The 26,588-nt window shown below is 41.8% G+C and overlaps 1 protein-coding gene across 1 annotated transcript in view; it reads right to left on the bottom strand.

Moving 5' to 3' along the window:
- Positions 1-2,064: 2,064 nt before the first annotated feature.
- TTN (titin) overlaps positions 2,065-26,588 on the bottom strand; it is a 334,386-nt gene continuing 309,862 nt past the window's right edge. The window contains exons 313-334 of the mRNA XM_058189537.1: positions 26,204-26,506; positions 25,799-26,104; positions 25,410-25,700; positions 25,001-25,300; positions 24,599-24,904; positions 22,734-23,039; positions 22,353-22,634; positions 21,524-22,117; positions 21,140-21,427; positions 20,720-21,019; positions 19,943-20,245; positions 19,502-19,804; positions 18,812-19,396; positions 14,587-14,892; positions 14,187-14,486; positions 12,584-13,159; positions 12,173-12,478; positions 11,482-12,075; positions 4,802-10,752; positions 4,561-4,714; positions 3,492-3,776; positions 2,065-3,361 (exon numbers count right to left, since the gene is read on the bottom strand). Of these exons, the coding sequence (XP_058045520.1) occupies positions 3,069-3,361; positions 3,492-3,776; positions 4,561-4,714; positions 4,802-10,752; positions 11,482-12,075; positions 12,173-12,478; positions 12,584-13,159; positions 14,187-14,486; positions 14,587-14,892; positions 18,812-19,396; positions 19,502-19,804; positions 19,943-20,245; positions 20,720-21,019; positions 21,140-21,427; positions 21,524-22,117; positions 22,353-22,634; positions 22,734-23,039; positions 24,599-24,904; positions 25,001-25,300; positions 25,410-25,700; positions 25,799-26,104; positions 26,204-26,506 (13,232 nt within the window). The 3' untranslated portion in view covers positions 2,065-3,068. The remainder of the gene's footprint in view (positions 3,362-3,491; positions 3,777-4,560; positions 4,715-4,801; positions 10,753-11,481; positions 12,076-12,172; positions 12,479-12,583; positions 13,160-14,186; positions 14,487-14,586; positions 14,893-18,811; positions 19,397-19,501; positions 19,805-19,942; positions 20,246-20,719; positions 21,020-21,139; positions 21,428-21,523; positions 22,118-22,352; positions 22,635-22,733; positions 23,040-24,598; positions 24,905-25,000; positions 25,301-25,409; positions 25,701-25,798; positions 26,105-26,203; positions 26,507-26,588) is intronic.

Genomic DNA, 26,588 nt, shown 5'->3' with positions numbered 1-26,588 from the left:
TTGTGCCACATGTGTCAGCGGTAAGACAAGACCGGGGAAGCCTCCCGGCTTGCTTCAACAGGTAGCTGAGCCCAGCCACCTATGGGAAGAAATAGCTATGGACTTTATTGTAGAGCTCCCGGAAAGTGGTGGAAATACAGTAATATGGACTGTGATAGACCTGTTTTCCAAACAGGCCCATTTTATTCCTTGTTTTGGACTTCCCTCGGCTAAGAGATTAGCCAAGATGTTTGTCAAACTGATCTACTGGCTTCATGGAGTTCCACAATGGGTGATCTCTGTTCAAGGAGTTCAGTTCACCGCTAAGTTCTAGAGGGAGTTCCTGAGGTCCATTGGATCATCTCAGGGGCTTAGCTCAGCTTTCCATCTGAGTATAAACGGAGCTGTAGAATGTGCTAATGCCATGGTGGAACAATACCTAAGATGTTATGTGGATTACCAGCAAGATAGTTGGGCTGATTTGCTTCCTTTCGCAGAAGTGGCATACAATAATGCGGTGCATAGTAGTATGAGACTGACGCCTGTTCAGATTACAAGCGGCATGGAATTAGTCCCTATGCCAGAACTGCCAAGAGAACAGCCTTCTTCCATGACCCTGAATGAATGGATGGAGTCATTAAAGAAAGGCTGGGAGAATACCAAAAGAGCCCTGAATAAAGCGGCCGAAGCATACAAAAAGCAAGCAGACAGACACCGATCTCTCCAACCCCCACCCCCTTTCAGGTGGGAGATCGCATGTATCTTTCCACCAAATGCATACATTTAAGTTTGAAGAGTAAGAAGTTGGGACCGAAATATTTAGGCCCCTTCCCCATAGTGAAAGTGATTAATCCAGTGACTGTACAGTTAAATCTTCCCCACATGCTGGAGAAAATTCATCCTGTTTTCCATTGCAGCCTGTTAAAGCCTACTAACTGAGACCTCAACCTGCAGCTCCCAAAGCCAATTGTGGTGCAGGGTGAGACTCTTTATGAGGTGAAGAAGATTTTGGACTCCAGATTGCAGAGGGGACGTTTGCAATATTTGGTTCATTGGAAAGGATACCCCTTGTCTGAAGCCACGTGGGTGAAGAGTTGGGATGTTCAGGCAGACACCTTAGTTAGGCAGTTTCATGATAAATTCCCTGATAAGCCTAAGGGTCCTCCTGGGGTGGGGAGAGAGGTGGTTGATGCGCTAATTGCGTTAACCACTGACTTCAGTCTTGTTCCAGGATTTGTTCCTTTCCTGAGGGGGGGAAGCCTGTCAGTTTTGGAAGGCAATTTTCTTTTTGCTTCTTAACTGTCATATATTTTAGCTGGGGAAGTTGGAAGGGGGTTGTTGTTGGAGCGGTAGAAAGTCATAACAACATTCCGTATTCAAGGACTTTTGCCTGCGTCTGATGTGGACTGCCTGAAGATTGTATCCAGTTGAGTGTGAAGAGTTGATTGGACCATGTGATGAACTTGTGGGTGTGGGGCAGGGCTGTGAACTGTCAACTGGGTGTGGAAAACCTGGAAGCTTTCAGTTTCAGGTTTTCCCAGCTGTGCCAACATGACATCTCTAATAAATTGGAACTTTGAGGAACCTCAAGCCTCAGAGCTTTATTTCATTGGGGGTGTTCCTTGGAACCCTGAACCATACATATAAAGAAAAAAAGCCGACTCTCCTGCTGCTTCCTTGCCTGGTGAAAAATGCAAGGTAGGATTCCCACAAATTTAACAACGGTGTGATGAGCGAAATTCCCTTTTCTCACTTAACCACTTTTTGCTTCCATGCCATTGGATTTTATTTAATTTTTCCTTTTATGAATCAGGGATGCTTACTGTGCACCAGGAATAAAGTACGTAGGCTTTAAAGGGTTCATTTTTGTGTAGGTGTAAGACTAAATATTTAAATGGGAGAAACTGTGTGGTCTGACAACAATCCAAAATCATGCAGCCAAATTTCACAATGTTAAGGAACTGAAGGACCATTTGTAGTTTCTGGATCATGAGTTACCACACCCCCACCCCTGCCCAAACAGGTTAAAAGTAGGAATGCAAGTAGAAGAAAGACGAAGAAAAAAAGACTAGGATACAGAGGTGGTAATGTGCAGGTGGCATACTTTATTTAAAAGGAACACTATCTCAAGGAGGTTCAGTAAAATAGCTAAGAGCTCGCTAATAGTTTACTACTTATGAAACTAAACTAAATTTATGTTCAGGGCAAAATGTGATGTTATAGCAACAGTTTACCTTTTCTTTAAACTGTGGTTGAGAACTTAGTTGCCCAGACTTGACATTATCTACCTAAATACTAACACTATTACATAATCACTGCATCCATGGAACCTCCAAGAGTTGGCACTGTTTCTGTCCATGAGTTCCTAAACAGCTTTGTTCAATAACGGGATAGCCAGGTGATGTTACTTTTTTTGGAAAGCTGTTCAGGCAGTCATTGTGCCAGAAACAATGCATAGAGAGGCGATGAACAAAATGCTGGCCGCTGACATTTTGTTCCATCTTTGGTAAATCAGTCATGAGCTAAATAAAGTTTGACTTTGATCAGACCCAACATAAGCTATTAGAGCGGGGCTTACAGGAGGGTAAATGCAAACCTCACCAATGGCTTATGTTTCTGATTGCAAATAAATTCATGCACGCAACGAAACGTGCACAGCATCATCTCTTAGGTGTCAGGAAAGGAGTCTTCAACAGGGAGCCTCTCTACCTGTTGAGGCAATCTTAGACATCAACTTTTTGTTGAGGCACCAATATTAGTTCAATGTTGAGCAGGGTATTCGTCCCGTCAGGAACTTTCTCCTACCAACGGTTCCAAAAGTTACATTTTCAAATGTCATAAAATAAATGGTACAAAACTCCATAACCGTTATCGTCGGCTATATACAGTATGTACATGTCAAATGAAAAAAAAAAAGTTTTAAAGTCACATAATGATGACGATAAATCATAGTGTAATTGCTAGGACCTTGTTCTCGTTCAGGAAGGTATAAAAATACTATTTTAAAAACTATATATTTACAAATCGGTTATTTCAGTCCGTATGAGTCACTTGGCAGAAGTCAAGTGCAAAGAAAATAATTGTACTTTCTACATTGATCGAATGTTAATGTTCACAGTGGCAGAGTCGATGCCAAAGTCATTTTCTAAGTTCAGCGTGTAAAGGCCCTCATCGTTCTTCTGAACATCCATTATGATAAACGTGGTTAAATCTTCACAGGTTTCAATATGGAATCTGCCCCCCTGGCTAGAAATAGTTTGCCCTCTGCGGGACCAGGTTATTTCAGGAGTAGGTTCCCCAGAGAAAGCACAGGAGATGGTCAGCACCTTTCCTTCCTCGATGGAGATATCACTCGGAAGCGCTTCGATTTTGGGAGGTATCCCTTTGCAAAACAAGGAGAAAAAAAGTCGAAAATTAATTCTCAGTGGAAGGTATGACTTCATTGGGACAGGAGGTATTCTAAAGGAAGTCGCAGGGATTTCTCTAACTCTACGTATAATTGTATTGCTCACCTCTCATACCAGACTTAAGCAAGCTACTAGTTGAACTCTCCATTTGGGTCAGACTAGATTTTCCCATTATACTGCTGGAGCTCATCTCTACAAAGGATTCTTTCATGGAAGACATGCTTTTCGCAGACATGCTTGCAAATTTTGTTTCAGTCATACTGCTACTGCTGAATGAAGCTTCTTGCTTAGAAGCGGACATTTGAAATGACTGTGATGAGAAACTCTCCTGCATGCTCGCTTCACCACTGCTCCTCAACACTACCTCTTTTGGAGATTCTTCAATTAGAGCTGTGGAGCATAGCAAACATACATGGGGGAAAAAAAGCAATGACACCACATTAGCTGGTAAAGACGCATGTTCTCTATTGACTTTATGAAAAGAGAAACAGGAGTGGCTTGCAATTTGAGGAAAACTGAATCTGGTTTTTGACACAAGGTTCCAATAACGGATAACAATGCAAGAATACGCTATCTTAAATAAGTTATTATTATAATGATCAGGGAAATATAAATGACTTAAAATTACTCATTAAAATTATAAGTACTAAAGAATTGTGGGGGTGGGTGGGTGGAATATTTAGAAGGGTGTTTTGTTTTCCTCATTTATATTCATTGAAAGCACTATTAAAAAATACCACAGCTTTCCTTAAATACAAGCCTGTATACAAAGAGATAGCAAACACAAAGTAACCCAATGATTCCTCGGATATGTACAGCCTTATATTTTATCTGAAAACTTCAATACTTTTTAAAATCCTGAAGACTGTGCACCATTTGGAATTTAATATTCTTGTGAGTTTTTTAATCAGTTATCACCAGAACCAAGGGGTTAATAGCCAAGATATGTTAGGATACTTGAAAGCTTTATGACAACACTGAGCTGGCATAAAATGTTTTCATAAATATGTATTATACATTTATTTAAATATAATAACATCGTCATTTATATTGCACTTTTGATTCAATACGTAAAGTGGTACTTCATTAAAGAATTCACAAAATCAGCTGCTTTTCTTATATCGTCTAAATCCTAGTGCTATTAAAGGAAAACTGGAAGACAAAATAAACTTACAAAGGACGGTCAAGGATGCTGTTGCAGAGCATTGCCCGTGAAAATTTTTTGCTTTGACTGTGTATTTCCCACTATCGCTTAATGCAGCATTTTGGATTGCAAGAGAATAAACATTCTTGGAACGGTTTACTTGGACATTGGATGAGAGAGCAATCTGATAACAGGAAGAGAGGTTTAATTAAGGTCATGTTTAATCCAAGCATGCAAATAATTTTTTTATGGCTAACAAATAATTACTTACTGGTTGATTATCTTTAAACCAATGAATCTCAGGAGAAGGATCTCCAGTGACTTCACAGGTCAGCAGCACATTCTGTCCTTCGTTAACATTTTGAGATTTTGGTTGCGTGATGAAGGTTGGGGCATTTGAAAGATCTTTGGAAACATTCATTTCGAAGTGGCATTTTATGATACCATCTTCTGTCTTTCCTTCACAGGTAAGTATTCCTTCATCTTTCTGAGTAGCCTTGCTAATGGTCAATGTATGGTCACTTCCAGATACACCATATCTATAATCTTCAGAGTTAGCTAACTCTACGCCATTTAGCAGCCATTTTACATCGGAAGCATTGGGGACATTGGCTTTGACAACAGTTCTTTCGCCTTCAGACACTGACATTTTGGTGGTAGTGGCTTTAACTTCTGGATAAGGTTTCTTAATATCTTCAGGTATTAGAGACTTCTTAACAATTTCCTCTTGGACTACTGCCTTTTCTTGAGAAGTCACCGTAGCTTTCTTTTCGGTAGATAATTCAAGGACTTCTGCTTCTTTCTGAACCAGCTTTTGCGCTTTGGCTAAGCTTGATATCTGAGAACTCGTATTTTTGAATGCTTGTCCAGTAAACTGAAAGCTAGTTTTAGAAGAGCCGCCTTCTCCAATAATCTCACATGTATATTCACCTTGGTCAGAGTCCTGAAGGTTATGAATGTTAAGTTCATAAGTTCCATCGGCTGCATAATGAAGTTTGAAACGATCATCTTCTTTTAATTTCTTGCCATCTTTGGACCAGGCTACTTCTCGAACACTTAACACACTGCTCTCAACTGAACAGAATAGTTTCACTTTATCACCCAAAACGCCGACTTTCAGTTGTTGTGTTATCTTGGGAGCCATAACAACTGGCAAGTCTACTTTTTCAGCTGGTGCAGTTTTCTCTGCGACGGTCGATTTTGCTTTGGAGGGGGCAGGTGACGGTTCAGGAGACTTTACTCGCTTTGGAGATTTTACTCGGTCTGGAGATTTCACATGCCGTTCAGGAGACTTGACCCTTGGAGGTGACGTAACTGCTTTTTCTGGAACCCTTTTTTGTTGAACAGTTAAACTAAAGTGAGCCTCCTGCCTTCCTTCAGAATTTTCAACCACAACAGTATAGCTGCCTTCATCTGAGATCTGGACAGATGAAATTTCAAATGTAGACTTATATGCAGTGCGTGTCACTTGATAACGCCCAGAAGTAACAAGAACTTGTCCACCACGCATCCAGGTCACTGTTGGTGTTGGCTCACCATCAGTGTCACATGAAAATCTTGCAGTCTCTCCTTCAGAAACTGTGATTGAGCGGGGTTTTGTTAATATTGTAGCAGGTAGAGTGGTTTTAAATTTCCGGTGCACAGCTTTTTCTTCTATTGATTTTTCCTCTGACGCACTGATTTTCTTTTCAGCAGAAGCATGATGTTCATATGATGATAATGACTCCCTTGTTGCAGTCAGTTCCGACTTGACTTCTCTTACTGAAGAGCTTGCTTCTGTTTCAGAAATTTTCTTAAATGAAGAGATTGCATATGTATCAGTTCTTGTCAGATCAGGAATAACAGTTCTAGGAACTTCCTCATCTCTACGCTGGGAACTATATGTAGTATAGTCTCCTCCTGTAACATCTAATGTTGCATAGTCCGAACATTCTCCTTTATAGTTTGTAGCCACAACACGGTATGTGCCACTGTCATCAATATGGCAATCAAGGATCTCTAAGGTCAATACACCACTAGTGTTAGTGGAATGTATCTTATGGCTCTCTTGGATTTCAACACCGTTATGATACCATTTCACCTCAGCAGTTGGCTTGGACTGAACATTCAGAATAAATCTGGTATTGGTACCACATGGGACACGATGTGAGCGCATTCGGAGAGTGATGCGTGGAGCATGATCTAGAGTGAAAGGTTCTTGAGTCAGAACTTCATGCTTCCTTTCCATTGTTTTTTGAGTTTTCAAAGCAGCTTTCATGGACTCATACCTGGAAAATATATCAAATCTTGCTGTCCTTTCAAATCTAGAGAGAGATCGCTCACTGGATACTGGACTTGGTGAACGTGGACGAGTTCTTTCTGGCGTGGGAGATCTTCTCTCAGGTTCTTCCACAGGATGTGAATGAGGCCGAATTAATTCTGACACAGGTCGCATGAGTTCAATATAAGTTGGAGAAAGAGAACGTCTTCTTCTGAGTAATCTTGAAGGAGGTGAATATTCCCGATGAACATGTTTCACCATTTCTATTTCCTCTTCTTCCTCTTTTGATGTGATTTCAGTTATTTCTTTTTCTCTCCTCCTTCTCATCCGTCTCTTTTCTTCTTGTGACATATATTCCAGTTCACTCCTGTATTCAGAGAGCCACTGCCTGGTAGTAATTGGCCGTAAGAGTTCTTCATCTTCTTTCTCAGCCATTATTCTCTCCTTTTGTTTAGGATGCCTATAAGCTGCTCTGTCATGACGTTGTCGAAGCTGTGCATAAGTTGCAGTTGTGTCTTCTTTAGTGGGTATATGATAGGTTGCATATCTCAACTCTCTTCCCCTAGATACTTCTGCAGCTCTCTGTGCATCTGTTGCAGAATAATGAAGAGAGGACAATTCAAAGCGTGGAGGGCTTCTGCTTGGAGGTGAAGCAGAAAAACCTAACTCCAATTCTTCTTCAAGTAGCAGTCTTTCTTCTTCAGTCCTCTTCATGGCCAAGTAATCATCGACAGGCAGAAGTATTTCTTCATCAGATAGATCACCAAGGGATCGCCTTCTTGGCCTATAATAAAAGTCATAATCAGGAGAGGGTGTGCGACGACGTGCTGGCCTCACTATTTCAAGATCGTCTTGTGACAATTTAGGTATGCGCCACTTAGGTTTATATTGATCAGAAATGCGTGGCAGTGGCATCACGTAGAATTGTTCCCATCTAGATAGACGAATGCGCTTGGGTCGCTTCTGAACCATCCTGTCAAGTTTTCCTGGCATTTCATACTGGTCTCTCAGCTTCTTGTACCACTTCATGTCCGACATAGGCACAAACTGTTTGATGTTCTGATCTTCTTCAAGAGAAGTCAGGTGCCTGCGGGGCTCTGGGATCTCGTAAGGCATTCGGAGTCTCTTTTCCTCTTTAATTTGTTCCTCCCTCAGCTCAAATTCACCTTTGACAGTTTTCGTGGTTACAGCTGGTTTATACAGGATAGCAGCTTCTCTCAGAGCTTCCTGGGCTACTTGTGTCAGTGCAACAGTTTCTGTTCTGGAAAGAATTTCTGCCATTCTCACAGTCTTGTCAATTCTTCTCTGTACAACTTTTTGCTTCTCTTCTTCAGACTTATATTCCCGCTTGACATACCTCAAGCGTTCTACTTTCAAGTAAGCCTGGCAGCTTGTAGAGCCAGCACTGTTTGTAGCAGTAACTCTGTAATAGCCACTGTCCTCAGGCAAGGTATCCCTTATATGTAAAGCATAATAATCTAATCCTTCATGTACAACTTCAATATTGGGACTAGCCGAGAGAGGCTGGCCATCTTTTTCCCACTTCAGTGTTGGTTTTGGTATGCCAGAGACTCTGATCTCGAAGCAGACATGCTGGCCTTCTTGACATTCAGCATTTGCTAGCAGCCTTTTGAACATAGGTCGCAGGGTGGTGTCTTCGGCAGGAGCATGATGAACAACAGTTAGTTTAGCTTTGCAGCTATCCTCACCGTATTTGTTACGTGCCAGCACCGTATATTCAGCATCGTCATCCTCATTAAGATTGTGGATTAGAAGTTGATAAAGACCTTTATCTGTTTCAAAGGTATACTTCCTATCATCGTCTCCTGGTTTGATTTTCTGTCCTGATTTGAACCAGGTTACACGAGGTTCTGGGTGAACTGTTATAGTTACTCCAAACCGGATATTTTCACCAACATAGGCAGTTCGGTTATATAGAGGCAAGGTAAATTCCGGTGGCTTCTCCAAAAGTCGCATGGTATCTACTCGGCGCTTCACTCTCTTGACAGTTCGGCATCTGTAATAGTCAGAAACTTCTCTGACACCTTTAACAAATAGTTCCGCATAGGAACTGTCTTCCCCATAGTCATTTACAACTTTGCATCTGTAGGTACCGTCATCTGCTCTACCAATATCTTTGACGTACATTGTAGCTGTGCCTTCGTGATAGGTGATTTCATATTTTTCACTGTTTTCCAGTTGCTTTACTCCAAAATACCAGCTCACTTGTGTGGCTGAGTCATAGTTTTCAATTTTGCAGACATATTTGACATGTCCACCTACTTCCCCAACAGCATGCATTATTTGACCAGAAAGCGGGCCAATATCAATTGATGCTACTTTAACTTTAGCAACGGTAACTCCCCTCTGAGATCTGACAGCACCTCCCCATGAAATACGGGCAGTTGATATAGCGGTACTCCATTCCTTCTTCACCAGTGTTTGGTAGTAACGCCTGTGTCTTAAAGTTTTGATTACTTTAGTGCTGGTTTTCTCGGTTCTCTGCTTCAGCCATGGATGGTTAAGAGCTTCTGTAGCAGTCATACGAGATTTTCTTTCTTTTACTAGTAGGCGGTCAATAAAGTCCAAGGCCTCAATACTTATATCTTTGAAGGCTTCGTCATCAAAATTGTATTCGGCACTGATGATGTTTTCAACTGTCTGTTGGTTTGTTTCAGCAAGGAAAGGATTCAGGCCACTTAGAAGTATATACACTAGAGTTCCAAGAGACCACATATCTGTGGCTGTGCTAACCAAATCATGCTGATGGACTTCAGGACCATAATATTCAGGAGAAGTAAACTGAAGCCTGAAATTATCACCCGGTTTCAGTTGTCTTGCTTGGCCAAATTCAATAAGTTTAATTGTAGAACTTCTTCTTGTGAAATAAATAATGTTGTCAGGCCTGATATCAAAGTTTCCAATGCTGTGACTGTGTAAGAATTCCAGGGCTTCACATACTTGGCGTACATAGCTTACAATTTCTCTTTCATTAAGTTCAAAACCAGGAGTGTTCAATCTTTCAAAGATGTCAACTCCAGAGATGAATTCAGAGATCATGATCAACTCTTCTAAGCTTTCAAATGATTCATGAAGATACAAAATATTTCTGTGTCTGGCAATGTTTAGGATATCAATTTCTTTCTTTACTAGTACTTGATCGGCACCTTTAACTTTGACAAACTTAGCCAGGTAAGTCTTCTTGGAAGCAATCTCAACGCATCGGTGAACAATTCCAAACTGCCCACGGCTGAGTTCTTCAGCAATCATGTATCTATCGTAGAGTTCCTTTGTAGAAGAATGAGTTGCCTTGGCTGTGGTGACTTCTCTAGCCTCATCAACTTCTTCATCATAATTAAGTATTTTTGTCTTATCTTCTTTGGTTATAATGGAGTCTGTTGGTTCAGAAGGCTGACTCTGCCCGAACTTATTTTCTGCTATAACGCGGAAGACATAGCTTGTCTTACCAAACAGGTTTACTACAGTGTATCGTGTATCACGAGCTTGGCCGACACGGATCCACCTTTCAGCTGTTGTAGCACGTTTCTCAATGGTATAATGTGTGATTTTACTTCCACCATCACTGGCTGGAGCGTTCCATGTTAAGTTGACAGAATCCCTTGAAACCTCACTGGCTTTCAATCCTCTTGGTGCATCGGGTACGTCAGCCACATCTAATTCTACTGTTTTCTGATCAATGCCAAATCTGTTCTTAGCACAGACAATGTAGAAACCTGCATCTTTTCTGTCCACACCATTAGGGAAAACAAGAGATGTGAAGGATCTGGTAACAATAACTTGGTAATGTCCATTTGTGTCAATGAGATCTTGCCCCTTCTGCCAAGTGATCACCGGATCAGGTTTGCCACTGAATGGAATTTTGATGCTAATAACTTCACCACGAAGGGCATGAACAGCTCCCATACCTTCCAGATTTTTAGGTAGATGGATCTTAGCAGGAACTAATTAAAAAAAAAACACAAGAAAAATTAAATTAGCAAACTGAATACAGTAAACAAATTTAATTTTGTTTTTAACAGAAGAAAACTGATTCTTAGGGAGCGGGACTTTTTTTTTCAGCTTAAAAGTCTAATATTTGAAATTTACTTTGTGCCATAAATTCTTTCCATTGCCAAATAATCAAAGAGTTTTGTTCATATTATAATATTTGGAAATTATCCACACAAAGTGCAGCTTTCAGCAATTTTGGCAGAGCTTCTTACTAGATACACACATCAAAGAGTTTTATCTAATTGCATGATAGAAATTTCATTGAAATATTTCACAAAAGCTATGCTAAAATTATGAATGCCAATTTGGGCATAACTGAATTTTTCTATGATAGAAGCAGTTGTGAGATAATTGCTCCCTGAAAAGGCTGGTACAAAATGTACTAATTGTTTTAAAAATGTGTTCCATATATTGTTTTTTTTTTAATTTCATTTTTCAAGTTCATTTTTCAAACTTTAGAATATTGGTCTATAAAGCCTGCTGTTTAGACAAGACTCCATGCAGTGGTATCATGTCTGAAGGCTAATCTAACCCTAACCTTAACTCTGTTAGCACTGAAATTATTGGACAATGATCTTAAATATAGGAGCCAAATGGAAGTTTGAATTTTTGTCCATTAGCTTGCATTTAAAAAATTTAACAAAAAATAATTGGAATTTTAAAAACCACACATAATTTACCTTCAACCTCTAAGGAGGCAGTTCCAGAAACAGATCCTCCTTGGTTGGTTGCTCTCACTTGATATACAGTAGCATCATCGTCTGTTACATTTGTAATCACCAGTTGATGATATCCTCCCTTAAATTCTTGTATCTTCACCTTTTCACCATCTGGCATAATCTCCTTGCCCTGCCTGAACCATTTTACAACAGGTTTAGGGTGACCGGTGACTTTGCAAACAAATGTGGCATGGCCTCTAAATTTCACGTTCAGATTTCTGATTTCTTCTTTGAAATGTGGTGCCTGAATTGGTATATCAGATTTGGGAATCATCGGTTGTGAAGTTTCACTCCATTCACTCTCACCACCCAGATTTTCACATTTTACACGGAATTCATATTCCAGACCTTCAATAAGGCCTGTGACAGAATAGACAGTCTCACGGATTTCTTCTGGGGTTACAGCAATCCATTTGTTCTGCTTCTTTTCCCGCTTTTCAAGGTAGTAGTTTCTAATCTTTGAGCCTCCATCATTTGCAGGTGGCTTCCAAGATACAACACAGGAATCTTTTGTAATAGCAGATACATTTGGCTGAGTTGGTTGTCCTGGTTTTTCTGTAAAATAAAACATTTCCAGGACATGAAGTCAATAGGCTTAGTAGACGGTTATAAATTCAACAATGGACGATGATGTACTTTTACGTGTACTTACCAAAAGGTGTCTTGATAATCACAACTGAGGAAACCTCTAATGCTTCACTGATGCCAAATACGTTCTGAGCAAAGACGCGGAAATAATACCCTGCGTTTTCAACTAGATTAACAATCCTACACGTTGTGCCAGAGATGCTGGATGACACCAATTGCCATTCAGCACCTTCTTTTGCTTCTCTTTTCTCTACAATGTAATTTGTGATGAAGGCACCGCCGTCATCTTCAGGTGTCTTCCAGCTGATGACCGCAGAGTTCTTCAGCAGAGCTTCCACCACAATTGGTCCTACTGGTTTATCTGGTTTATCTGCAGGAAAGGAGATAGCGCATGAAGCCATACTTGGAAAACATGGTTGATTAACTTCGGGGGGCGGGCAGAGGGGGGGAGAAAGAAAGAAAAGGTAGCGCTTACCTTGTATTTCCACATTGAGGACGGTATCAACACTTCCGAAAATGTTACTGAGTTGCACTTTGTACTTTCCGGCATGCGTCTTGTGCTGTACGTTTTTGATGGAGAGGTGGGTATAATGCTCCGTGTTCTCAATTGTAATGGTTTCGGTGTTCTTTAAAAGTTTCTTGTCATGGAACCAAGTAATAGCAGGCACTGGACGGCCAATGTAGACAACATGGAGGCGAAGAGTAGAACCTACCCCTGCGCGGTATTTCTCTTTCAAGGGGTAACCCGAATGGAATTGTGGAGGAGCATGCAATAAGAGCTTGCCGCTGGTTTCAATTTCTCCAACATCATTGGTAGCCTTACAGGTATAAAGTCCTTCATCTTCTTGCTCTTCGGTCAGCACAGTCAGTATATGGGTGCGCCCATCTGATGACATCTTGTATTTTCGACTCTGTACTAGTTCTTTGCCGAAACGATACCATTTAATGTCAGGAAGAGGTCTCCCAATAATCTGGCATGATAGCTGACCTGTCTCCCCTAAGTTTGTAGTGACCTCTTTTATTTCTTGTCTTACTCCAGGTGCTTCTCCGGCTGCATTTATAAAAGAAAAAAACACACACTGAATGTTCCCTATTTTTTAAAAATGCAGTATATTTTATTTCAGTGTGCCCCATCTTTTCAACCAAAATATTATAAAATTAAGTGTAATTTTTATTTTTTTAAACATTAAAATCGTATTTAGTTTCATTAATAGTGTGTGTGAAGTTTATTTATCATATACTGAGCCATGGTGGTGCAGTGGTTAGAATGCGGTACTGCAAGCTACTTCTGCTGCCTGCCGGCTGCCTGCAGTGTAGCAGTTCAATTCTCACTGGCTCAAGGTTGACTCAGCCTTCCATCTTTCTGAGGTCAGTAAAATGAGGACCCAAATTGTTGGGGGCAATATCCTGAATCAGTAAACTGCTTAGAGAGGGCTGGAAAGCAGTGTGAAGCAGTATATAAATCTAAATGCTACTGCTATTGCTATATTGTGATCCATTCAGCAGAAGAAATATACTGATGGTCCTCAACATACAACGGTTCATTTAGTGACTGTTTGAAGTTACAATGGTACTGAAAAAAGTGACTTATTACCATTTTTCACACTTACTACCATTTCAGCATCCCCATGATCATCTGATCATGTGATCAAAATTCAGATGCTTGGCAACTGGTTCATATTTATGACCGTTGCTGTGGTCCAATGTCATGTGATCCCCTTTTGCAATCTTCTGACGAGCAAAATCAGTGGGGAAGCCAGGTTCACTTAACAACTGTGTTACTGACTTAACAACTGCAGTGACTCACTTTCCAATTGTGGCAAGAAAGGTCGTAAAATGGAGCAAAACTCACTTAAAACTGTCTTGCTTAGCAACTGAAATTTTGGATTCAATTGGGGTCATAAGTCAAGGACTACCTGTATTAAATTTCTCAGCCTTTATGTTAGAACTGTCAAGTTGCTTCTAAACAATATAATGAAATCAACCAACATTATGGATCCATCGCATTCTCTTCTTTACTTTAGTACCTTCTAATAACTTTACAAATTATACCATAAAACATAATGAATATATCTTACATGTCAGTTTTGTCTTCACGGTCATTGCTGTTCTACGTGGCCTGCTGATTCCGGTTTCATTTTCCGCAAAAACTCTGAATTCATATTCTGTAGCTTCCAGCAAACCTCCCACTGTAAACTGTCTGTCTTTGATACGTTCTTTATTGCATTTTTTCCATGCGGTCTCTCCATATTGGCGATATTCAACCCAGTAGCCAATGATATCTTTACCGCCATCGCATTCAGGGCGCTCCCATTCTAGAGTAATACTATCTTTAAATATAGAAGTGATCTCAATTTCTCCAGGCTGACTTGGTTTATCTGTAAAATGAGAAAAAGAAAGAAAGAAAGAAATGAAGATTTGTCTTCTTTCAAATTTTTATCTGAATATCCTCTGATAATTGATTTTATATTTACATACCAAATGGATCCTTGCACACAACTGGTTCAGAAGCAGGGCTTGGTTCACCTTCACCGATATCATTTTGGGCAATAATACGGAACTGATATTCAGCATCTGGAACCAGTCCTGTGACTGTATACATTGTAGTCGTGATGTGGGTCTTGTTGTGCCTAACCCATTTATCAGTAGATGTTTCTCTACGTTCAATATAATAGCCAGTGACACGAGAGCCACCGTCATCTCTAGGTCTGGACCAAAATAAGTTAACAGAAGTCTTTGTGACATCAAGTATTTCTGGTGGATAACTTGGAGGCTCTGGTGGATCTGTTAAGAAGAACACAATGGTTACTCTACATCTTCCCCCAGGAAAACTGAGTTTAAATCTCTATTCAGTTGTGATATTTTAGCAATGACTCTAAGCTAGTCATTATCTTTCCTCCTAACCTAACCACTGAGCCATGGTGGCGCAGTGGTTAGAATGCAGTATTGCAGGCTAATTCTGCTGAATACCAGAGGTTCAGTCCTCAAGATTGACTCAGCCTTCCGTCCTTCTGAGGTCGGTAAAACAGGATACAGATTGTTGGGGGCAATATGCTGATTTTAAATCGCTTAGGGGCGTAAAGCATTATGAAGCGGTACATAAGTCTAAGTGCTATTGCTAGTGCTATCTCACATATTTCCCTTGTGGAGATATCAGAAGACAGTTTTTGCAAAAAAAGGCCAAAGAATATTTTCCCCTCCAGTAATTTATTTATTTATTTATTTATTTATTAAACTTTTATACCGCCCTTCTCCTGAAGGACTCAGGGCGGTGTACAGCCAAGATAAAAAGCAATAAATATACAAAGTTAAAAATCAATTTAAAATACTTATTCAATGGTGGCCGAATTAAAACCGTCAAATTGACGAACCTAAAATACCCCATATAAAATTACAGAAGATTTAAAAATTTAAAATTAAAATTTAGAAATTTAAAAAGTCTAAAAAATCAGTCCAGTCCCGCTTGAATGAATAAATGAGTTTTTAATTCCCGGCGAAAGATCCGAAGGTCAGATATTTGGCGCAAACCGGGGGGAAGGTCGTTCCAGAGAGTAGGTGCTCCAACAGAGAAGGCCCTTCCCCTGGGGGCCGCCAGCCGGCATTGCTTGGCGGACGGCACCCTGAGGAGACCCTCTCTGTGGGAGCGTACGGGTCGATGGGAGGCATAGGGTAACAGCAGGCGGTCCCGTAAGTACCTGGGCCCTAAGCCATGGAGCGCTTTAAAGGTGGTAACCAAAACCTTGAAGCGCACCCGAAAGACCACAGGTAACCAGTGCAGACTGCGCAGGAGTGGTGTTACCCGGGAGCAACGTGCTCCCACAGCTGCATTCTGGACTAGCTGAAGTCTCTGAGTGCACTTCAGGGTAGCCCCATGTAGAGAGCATTGCAATAATCCAGGTGAGAAGTGACGAGAGCATGAGTGACCGTGCATAAGGCATCCCGGTCCAGAAAGGGGCGCAACTGGCGAACCAGGCGGACCTGGTAAAAAGCTCTCCTGGAGACGGCCGCCACATGGTCTTCAAATGACAGCCGTCCATCCAGGAGAACGCCCAAGTTGCGCACCCCTTCCGTCGGGGCCAATGACTCGCCCCCAACAGTCAGCCGCGGTTGCAGCTGACTGTACCGAGATGCCGGCATCCACAGCCACTCTGTCTTGGATGGATTGAGTCTGAGTCTGTTTCTCCCCATCCAGACCCGTACGGCCTCCAGACAACGGGACAGCACTTCGACAGCTTCGCTGGGGTGGCCTGGGGTGGAAAAGTACAGCTGAGTATCATCAGCGTACAGATGATAGCTCACCCCAAAGCCACTGATGACCTCGCCCAACGGCTTCATATAGATGTTGAACAGGAGGCGAGAGAATCGACCCTGCGGCACCCCACAAGTGAGGTGCCTCGCGGTCGATCTCTGCCCTCCTGTCAACACCGTCTGCGACCGGTCAGAGAGGTAGGAGGAGAACCACCGATAAACGGTGCCTCCCACTCCCAACCCCTCCAACCGGCGCAGCAAGATACCATGGTCGATGGTATCAAAAGCCGATGAGAGATCTAACAGGACCAAGGCAGAGGAGCAACCCCTGTCCCTGGCCCTCCAGAGGTCATCCACCAACGCGACCAAAGCTGTCTCCGTGCTATGCCCGGGCCGGAAGCCGGACTGGAATGGGTCTAGATAGACAGCTTCCTCCAGGTACTGAGGAAACTGCCACGCCACCACACTCTCTACAACCTTCGCGATAAAGCGAAGGTTGGAGACTGGACGGTAATTACCCAAAATAGCTGGGTCCAGGGAAGGCTTCTTGAGGAGGGGTCTCACCACCGCCTCTTTCAAGGTGGCGGGGAAGATCCCCTCCATCAAAGAAGCATTTATAATCCCCTGGAGCCAGCCTCGTGTCACCTCCTGAGTGGCCAGCACCAGCCAGGAGGGGCACGGGTCCAGTAAACATGTAATGGCATGCAGCCTCCCCAGCAGCCTGTCCACGTCCTCGGGAGTCACAGAGGACATCCCAAACGGTATCAACAAGACGCGCCTCAGTCATCTCATCCGGATCATCGCAACCTTGGTCCAAGCTATCCCGGAGCTGAGCGATTTTATCGTATAGATAACCGTTAAACTCCTCGGCACGTCCCTGTAAGGGGTCATCCCGCTCCCCCTGGTGAAGGAGGAAACGGGTCACCCGAAACAGGGCGGCCGGGCGGTTATCTGCCGACGCAATGAGGGAGGAAGCGTAGGAGTGCCTCGCCACCCTCAGTGCCACTAGGTAGGTCTTTGAAAAAGACCTAACTAGTGTCCGATCAGCTTCGGAACGGCTGGACCTCCACACACTCTCTAGGCGTCTTCTCCGGCGTTTCATCTCTCTCAGCTCCTCAGAGAACCAAGGAGCTAATTGAGATCTGCGCCGGGTCAGAGGCCGCAAAGGCACGACACGGTCCAAAGCCCCAGCCGTGGCCTGTTCCCAGGCCGCAACTAGTTCTTCAGTCGTGCCGTGGGCAAGATCCTCAGGAAACGGCCCAAGCTCCGTCTGGAACCTCTCAGGGTCCATCAGGCGCCTGGGACGGAACCAACATATTGGTTCTGTCTCCCTGCGGTGGTGAGTAGCGGTCTGAAAGTCTAGGCGGAGGAGAAAATGATCTGACCATGACACCGGTAACGTCACTAAATCTCTTACTACCAGATCATTAAACCACTGTCCAGAGATATAAATCAGGTCCAGCGCGGATCCCCCCGTGTGGGTGGGGCCATCAGTTATTTGAACCAGGTCCAAGGCCGTCATGGAAGCCTGGAACTCCTGAACCACTGTCGACGACAAGCCGGCCGATGGCAAGTTGAAGTCACCCATGACCAAGAGTCTGGGGATCTCCACCGCCACCCCGGCTAGCACCTCCAGCAGCTCAGGCAGGGCTGTAGTCACGTAGCAAGGAGCCAGGTACGCGATCAACAGACCCATCTGATTCTTATGGCCCCACTTCACAAGAAGGGATTCGCAGCCGGCTATCTGAGGAACAGTGGTCTCTCTTGGCTCCAGACCCTCTTTCATAACAACCGCCACCCCTCCACCCCTACCCTGGGCCCTCGGTTGATGGAATGCTCGGAAACCTGGAGGGCACAGTTCAACTAGGGGCACACCCCCTTCTGCGCCCAACCAGGTCTCCGTAATGCCCATAAAGTCCGTGGATTCCCCCTGAATAAGGTCACAAATCAGGGGGGCTTTATTAGCCACGGACCGGGCATTACATAACATCAACCGGAGGCCCGGGCTCTGAGGATCCTGACCTACCGGGGAACGGGAAAAGACTGGGGGGCCGGAGCACGTGATTGCTTTTAAACAGCGAGCACGAGCTCCCAGAAAGCGATACGGCCCCTTGCTTCCGCCATATCTGCCCCTCCCACTTACCGTACAGATGGAGCCAACTTCCACCTCTGGAACGTACCCCTCACCCCCCTCCCTCGGACCTAATGGATAAACGCCGGGAACAATTTCCGGGACTAGACCTGCCCTCCCTGACGGGTTCTTCCCCCCACCCGACACTACCCTCCCCCCCCTCCAACCCAAACCCGTCAGTTCCCGCCCTCCCCTTAAAATTCCCATTAAAATTCCCCTTAAAAAGCCGATTAAAATAATTAATTAAAAATCCCCTGAGTCTCCTATTTTTGGCATGACACAACAATGGCAACAACAACCATCAGAATTGAGATGTGTACTTACTCAAAGGTGTCTTTGGCACCACTGGCTCTTCAGATTTCAGGGATTTGCTCACACCAAACTGGTTTTCAGCATAAACACGGAAGTGGTATTCCACATTTTCTTTGAGTCCTTTCACCACCAATGATGTGCCTTTTACTCTGGAACCCACTGTGTACCAGGCAGTCTTTGGTACTTCACGCCTTTCAACAATGTATCCCAATATATCGGCACCACCGTCATCAGTTGGAGGCTTCCAGCTCACTCTAACGGAGCGCCCTTGTATATCGTCATATTCAAGTGGCCCTTCTGGTGGATTTGGAATGCCAATGACTCTGACTTTGATGTAGACTACTTTCTTGCCACATTTGTTTTCAAGTGTTAAATCGTAAGTACCAGAATCTTCCCTTTCTGCATCTTTGATCACCAATTCAGTATCTGTTTCGGAAGTGGCAATCATAGCCCTGTGGAGGACATCGTGTCCTTCCTTCGTCCATTTGCAAATTGGAATAGGTTTACCTTTAATTGGCACTGTGAGCTTAATTACTCCACCTTGCCTTACAAATAGACCTTCCAGGTATTTTTCATCCAATACATAATCAGGATATTCTGGGAGAAGGAAAAAATATCTCACGTTAGATACAAAAACGTTGAATAGTGTTTTAAGTTTTAAACATTGGGTTCCATTAAGGAGAAACAGCTGAATTTTCTTACCAAGCATTTCTGTTACTTTGGCTGTTCCTGGTACATCTGCGGGTTCTCCAGGACCTCCAGCATTACAGGCTATAATACGGAACCTATACTCGGCCCCTTGTGGAAGATGGGTTAGAGTGTATTCACGAATTTTGGTGGGTGTGGTGTTACATTTTGTCCATTCAAACTGGTCAACCTTCTGCATTTCAATTAAATATCCAGTGACTTTAGATCCACCTTCATCTTCAGGTGGGCTCCAAGCCAAGGAAATCGATGTTCTTGTAGTATCTGTAACTCTTGGATTCTGAGGTTTGCCAGGAGGAGCTGGAATACATAATGAGAATAGACACAGCTCTAGTTAAGAGGACTTCACATTTAACACTGTTTTTCAAAAAGGCAGTTCAACCTATTAGCATCTACTACTTCTTAAATAATTCCTAGCAAATGTAGTACATTATTTACCAATTGGATCCATAGCAATCGTAGGCTTTGATGCTCGGCTTGGTTTGCCAGTGCCCCTAGCATTGATAGCTGTGATGCGGTGTTCATACTCCAGGCCTTCAATTAACCCTGTTGACCGATAGCGTGTCATAGTCACAGCAATTTTGTTTACACGGACCCATCTGTCTGATCTAAATTCCTTGCGTTCCACAATGTAACCAGAGATCTGTGAACCACCATCTTCTTCTGGTGGATACCAAGTAAGTGTCATTCCATCACGGCAGACATCAAATACTTCTGGAGTACCAGGAGGACCTGGGATGCCTAAATGGATAAAGCAGAAAAAAAAATGAGAATGTGATTCAATTTACAGTCATATTATGTTCTCTCTAATCAAGCATAGTTCTCTCTCTCTCTCTCTTTCTCTTTCTCTATATCTTTCTAAATCTAAATATATCGTTTATCAATCTCTCTCTCTCTCCTCTCTACTGCTTGCTCTCTCATGTCTCTCTTTGTCTCTCTGTCTCTCTCTATCATATCTATCTATCTATCTATCTATCTATCTATCTATCTATCTATCTATCTATCTATCTATCTATCTATCTAACTATCTAACTATCTAACTATCTAACTATCTAACTATCTATCTATCTATGTCTGACTGTCTGTCTGTCTATCTATCTATCTTAACAATTACTTTGTGACTAGTTCAATATAACTGATTATTGAAACAAAATACTTGTCTTAAAATACTTCTTTATATTTCTTTTTAGTTTTTAATGCAACTTTTTAACTTACTGATTCTGCTCTTGCATTCTATAATCTCAGATTGCAAGTAGGATCCAATTCCAAAGCGGTTTGTAGCAGCCACACGGAATACATATTCAGCGCCTTCAGTCAGTTTAGAAAATTTAAATGTTGTCCGAGTTACTGATTCAGATACTGGTAACCATCCTGGACGGTGAGCATCCCGTTGCTCTACTACGTATCCACTTAATGTTGCACCACCATCCATCTCAGGTGGTTCCCAGGAAATAGTTACAAAAGTTGAATCAATGTCAACTACTTTAATAGGTCCAGTAGGTGGCCCCGGTTTATCTGTGAAAAAGAAAAATCAAGCATAAAGAATTAAAAAATAGTGTGGTTCACTTAGGGGGAGAAATAGTGGAGAAAAAAAAGGCAAGGATATATTTTAAACCAACCAACCAAAAATCTTACCAAGAATAATAACTTTGATTGTTTCAAGAACAGTTCCAGTTGTATTCTTCAGTTCAAGTGTATACGCTCCAGTATCTCGTATTGTTGTTTCGCGTATGGTTAATTTAGTGAGTTTAGTAACTGTTTCAATCTTGACACGCTCTGACTCTCTTAGTTTAGAGCCAGCAAAGAACCAAGAAACAGCTGGAGGTGGCCGTCCAGAAATTGGAATGGCTAATTCTATAGGTTTTCCAGTTGGTACATGAATGGTCTTTTGAGGAATTCCAGCAAGATCAATTGTGGGTAGAACTAAAAAGAGAGAATTTTAAAAAGTGATATAGTTAATCAAGTTGAACCACGAATCGTTGCTATGAACAAAGATTCACTTTTCACCAGGGCTTTTACCTTTTTGTTCTTGCACAGTAACGGCTGTGACTATTTCTCTTGGTTCCGAGACACCTTTCTGATTTTGGGCTCTGACTCTAAACAGGTACTGTTCTCCTTCATTTAATGAAATGATTGTATGCTCAAAGACGGTAGGTTTCAGGGTTACAACTTTCATCCACCTGTCTGTTCCAACTCTACTGGCCTCAATTACATAGCCAGTTAATCTGCTACCACCATCATGCTGTGGTTTTTCCCAGGCAAGTGATACGGTAGATTTGGTAATGTCGACCACCTCCAGTTTCTGTGGCACACTTGGGACTTCAGAGATAAGCACTGTATCCAATGTCTCACATGGTTCACCTATTCCATAGATATTTTCTGGCAGAACTCGGAAATAGTATAGAGCGCCTTCCATGAGCCCAGAAATTCTGTAAATGGTTTTGTTGCATTTGGTAGTTACTGTTTTGTAAGCTCTCATGGCAGCCTCACGTTTCTCAATGATGTAGTTATTGACGGGTGCGCCACCATCAATGACAGGAACATCCCAAGTAATAGTTACAGATTCTTTTGTGACTTCTTTTACTCTCACAGCTTCTGGAGGGCCGGGAGTATCTACAGAGGAGCAAAAGGAAATATTAATTCACTGTGTCCTCCAATACAATTCTTTTCCTTATTGACAAAACAGTATGTGTAGACTGCCACTGGCATAATCTTACTTAAAACGTTTTCTCTTTTCGGTGTTTGCCTGGCTCTCTGTTACTTGATTGTGGTGTAGTTTCAAATATCTTTTAATTTATAATGAAATAAACAAGGTGACTGTAAAAAGAAATAAAAGGGGTTAACTTACCATAGACTTTTACAAGAACTGTTGCTGATTTCTTTCCTGATTGATTCTCAGCCTCAATGACATATTTTCCAGCATCGTACCGGTTAACTTTGTCCACAACCAAGAGTGTATAGCTGTCGGTGGTGTCAATGATAGCCCGACTTGCTAGGTCAACACCTGCTTTACTCCACATAATTATTGGTGCTGGTCTGCCAGACACTGAGACCATTAGACGTAAAGAGCCGCCAGCTCTGACAGTAACGGTCTTCTTTAGGTCATCAGCAAGCTCAAGAGCAGGTATTTCTGTCAATGGGAGGAGAAATAAAAGATGAGCTTCTGTTTGAATATTCTAAACAGGTGTGTAAATAGAAATCTATGAATGCTTTATAAATGTGACGTTACCTAGCCTTTCCACAGGTTCTATTTCGGCTGGAGACTCGCTGTATTCACTTATTCCATTTATGTTGGTGGCAGCCACTCTGAAGCGGTATTTCTGGCTTGGTCTAAGACCAGTCACAGTGAATTCAGGGTTCCTTATGGTGGCTGTGGTATGGACCCTGTACCATTGGTCAGTTCCTTCTTCTTTCATTTCAAGAATGTAGCCCAATATATCAACTCCACCGTCGTATGTGGGCCTTGTCCAAGCTAAGCTTATGCTGGTCCTAGTAGTATCTACAACTCTTGGAGGTGAAGGAGGTGCAGGAGTATCTTTGGAAAAAAGAACAAATAGTTATTGTTATTTTTCTCAAAGGCTTTCATTCTTTGGGAAAGGCATAAGTTTAATTTTGATTGCAAAAAGCTTCATACTGACATAATTATCAGTCTTTGCCAGACCAATTCATGAATACAACTCGTCTGCCTGGAATCCACACCGCATATCGGACATTAATACGATTGAGCCGGTCCAGAGGTATTTCACGAGAAAAGTACTCCACTCCTCTACTCACAACAGAATACCTTATGCCACCAGGCTTGAAATTTTGGGCCTGGACAATCTGGAACTACGCCACCTGCGATCCGATCTAAGCATAGTGCACAAAATTGTCTGCTACAATGTCTTACCTGTTAATGACATCTTCAGCTTCAACCTCAATAATACATGGGTAAACAATCGATATAAACTCAGGTAAACCGCTCCAAACTCAATTGCATAAAATACAACTTCAGCAACAGAGTGGTCGACACCTGGAGTGTTCTACCCAACTCCGTTGTTACATCCTCAAACCTTCACAGCTTCAACCTCAAACAGTCTACTGTGGACTTCACCCCATTCTTAAGAGGTTCCTAAAGGGGACCAGTGTGCCTATCGTCCCTATCCTACTGTCCCCATTTATTTGTATTCATTTCCTTTGTTCATGTCCTTGTTCACATTTATACCTGCTACCTTGTACATGTTTGATAAACCAATAAAATAAATAAATAAGTAAATAAATATTTCTGAACAAGTACGCTATGGATGGACATCTCAAGGGGAAAACTGTTTAGAAATTCAGACCATTTATATTATCCAGATGACTATTTCCTTTTTATTCTCTCTTTAAAGGTAAATCAACTCAAATCTAAACATACTAATTCTACAACATAACAACCTATCTGTATGACTTTGTGAATGACTTCCTCAGTCTTTTTTGCAAATAATTAAATAAATTAAAATTTTTAAAGGCCTGATATGTTTCAATTCACTCTGACCTTTAACTTAAAAGATAATCTAACTCTTCAGAAAACAAAACACTAGAGTTATTAGTTTACCTGATCGAGGGAAATGTTCTCTGATGAAAATACATAGTGATGAATTAGATCATGTGCAATATAATCTTTTGACACGCCTGTCCCTAAAAGGAATTACCTGTCTCAATTGTACTGAACTAGCTGTACTTGTGATCTTTAATGCTTAAAGTCAAATCTTTTGGTTTTAATTTTTGTTTTTGTTAAAATAAATACAGATTTCTGATTTAAATGGAGCACTATATCTGACAGAACATTGACTATTGATAATTATTTCAATCTAATCAATCTGGATGCCCACCTATGTCAACTAAAAGAGAATTGAGTTTTGTAAGATTTCACTGAATTAAATGCAAAAGGATAAGTGACCATGAGAACTTGTTCACAAGGTATCAGATAAAAGTCATAACAAACAAACAATTCATCTGAGATTCCAAATTATTGAAAAAAAACCTATTGACTATTTCATAACCATGACTAGGAAACCATTTATATCACTCGATCTGGAATTAACTATAAAGATATTAGTTTTGGGAACTTACATGACGGTTCTTTGCACAAAATATATTGAGAAGCTTCACTAGGCTCGCTGTTTCCAGCAGCATTTACTGCAGTAACACGGAACTGATATTCGCTGCCTTCCATGAGACCAGTAACTTTCAACCTGGTGTCATAAATGGTGTAGTCTTTGTTTACTCGTGTCCACCGTAGACTTCTCTTTTCTCGTTTATCGACCAGATAGGTGCTTATTTCACTACCGCCATCAGATTCTGGTTTCAACCACTGAATAATGATGTGCTCTTTGCTGGCACTCACTGATTCTGGCATCCCAGGAGGCGATGGAATAGCTGAAATGATTTTTTTTTAAAAAAAGAAAAAAAATTAGATATCTCTTACAAATCTATCCAGAATTTTTTTTTAAACTGAACTAAGGAGGCACTTACTAAATGAATTTCTAGCAATCATTGTTTCTGATTCAAGTGGAACTCCAGGTCCATACTTATTGACAGCTCTTACACGGAATATGTATTCATTATTCTTGATAAGTCTCGTCGCTACACACGAGTGTGTTGCACACTCCGCATTAACAATAACCCAGTTCAGCCGGCTAGTCTCACGTCTCTCAACAATGTAGTGCGTAATTTCTGCCCCTCCATCTTCTTGAGGAGGATTCCAAGCCAAGGTACACTTCTCCTCTGTCACTCTGCTAATGGTGATCTTGCCAGCACATGGACCAGGAGAATCTGTAGACCAAAACAACAACAACCCCCAAAAGGAATTGGTGTAATGATATAACATTGGCTTGAAAAGAAAGTTTGTTCTCTCAGAAATGATGAATTGTGAAATACTCACCAAGTACTTTGACCAAAACAGAGACTTGTTTTGTTCCGCTAGCATTTTTAACAGTTAATGTGTATTTTCCAGTATCACTTCTGTCACAGAACTTGATGATTGCGACAGCATGCTTGCTGGTATATTGCAAAGAGATCTTCTCACATAAATCCAACTCCTTCTCGCCTTTAGACCAAAACACTTTGGGTTCCGGCTTTCCACCAATCGATGCCTCAAGAACAAGATCAGATCCAGCCCTAACAGTCACAACATCTACTTGTAATTTGGCATCCAGCTCAGCTTTGGGTGGTGCTATGAAAAAAAACAAAGTGAATAAACTCTCAACATAACTTTCTTTTAAAGGTGACATGTTTAACATAATTTAAATATCTGTTAAGAAAAAGACTTACAATATTCATCTCTGCAGGTGACAGGACCTGTTGTTTCGGAGCCTTTGCTAATCACACCAGCAGAATTCTTCGCTAATACGCGGAATTCATATTCCTCTCCTTCACCCAGGGCTGTTACAGTAAAGAAGTTTTCGGAAACAATGGTGTAATTGCATTTCAACCAGCGTCCATCTCCAGTCATACGGTAGGGCTTGCGTTCTACAATATAGCCAACAATTTTGCTTCCGCCGTCATAAAGTGGAGCAGTCCAGCTCAATGAAACTGAAGACCGGGTGACATCTGTCACTTCTGGTCTACCTGGTGGATCTGAAAAAGAACATTATCGTCGACATGTATTTTTTTCTTTTTTAAAAAAAGATTCTCTTAAAAAAAATAGGAATTATACTTTTTCTGTGTTATACTTACCAACTGGATTTTGGGCCACTACTGGCCTAGAAGCTTCACTGGCTTTGCTCACTCCAGCAGCATTTAATGCGTATGTTCTGAACTGGTACTCCAGACCTTCCACAAGTCCAGTGATTTTGTAGTCACATTCAAAGCATGGAGTTTTGTTTTCCTTTACCCAAAGGATTGTGTTGCGTTCTTTCTTTTCAATCCAGTATCCCACAACTTTGCTGCCACCATCATGATATGGCTCCTCCCATCTGATGGACATGGCATTGGCCGAAACAAAATAGACCTCAGGTCTTGTGGGAGGACTTGGGGGGACTAATAACAGAAAGAGAGAAATGTTTAATACTTGGATTCTTTTTCAAGCAAAACTGGAACAAACGTATGCACATTCGTTATG

This window comes from Ahaetulla prasina, chromosome 1, assembly GCF_028640845.1.
Source record: "Ahaetulla prasina isolate Xishuangbanna chromosome 1, ASM2864084v1, whole genome shotgun sequence".
NCBI lineage: Eukaryota > Metazoa > Chordata > Lepidosauria > Squamata > Colubridae > Ahaetulla > Ahaetulla prasina.
Note: the sequence above shows the minus strand (reverse complement) of the source record. Positions and strands in the feature narration are given on the sequence as shown.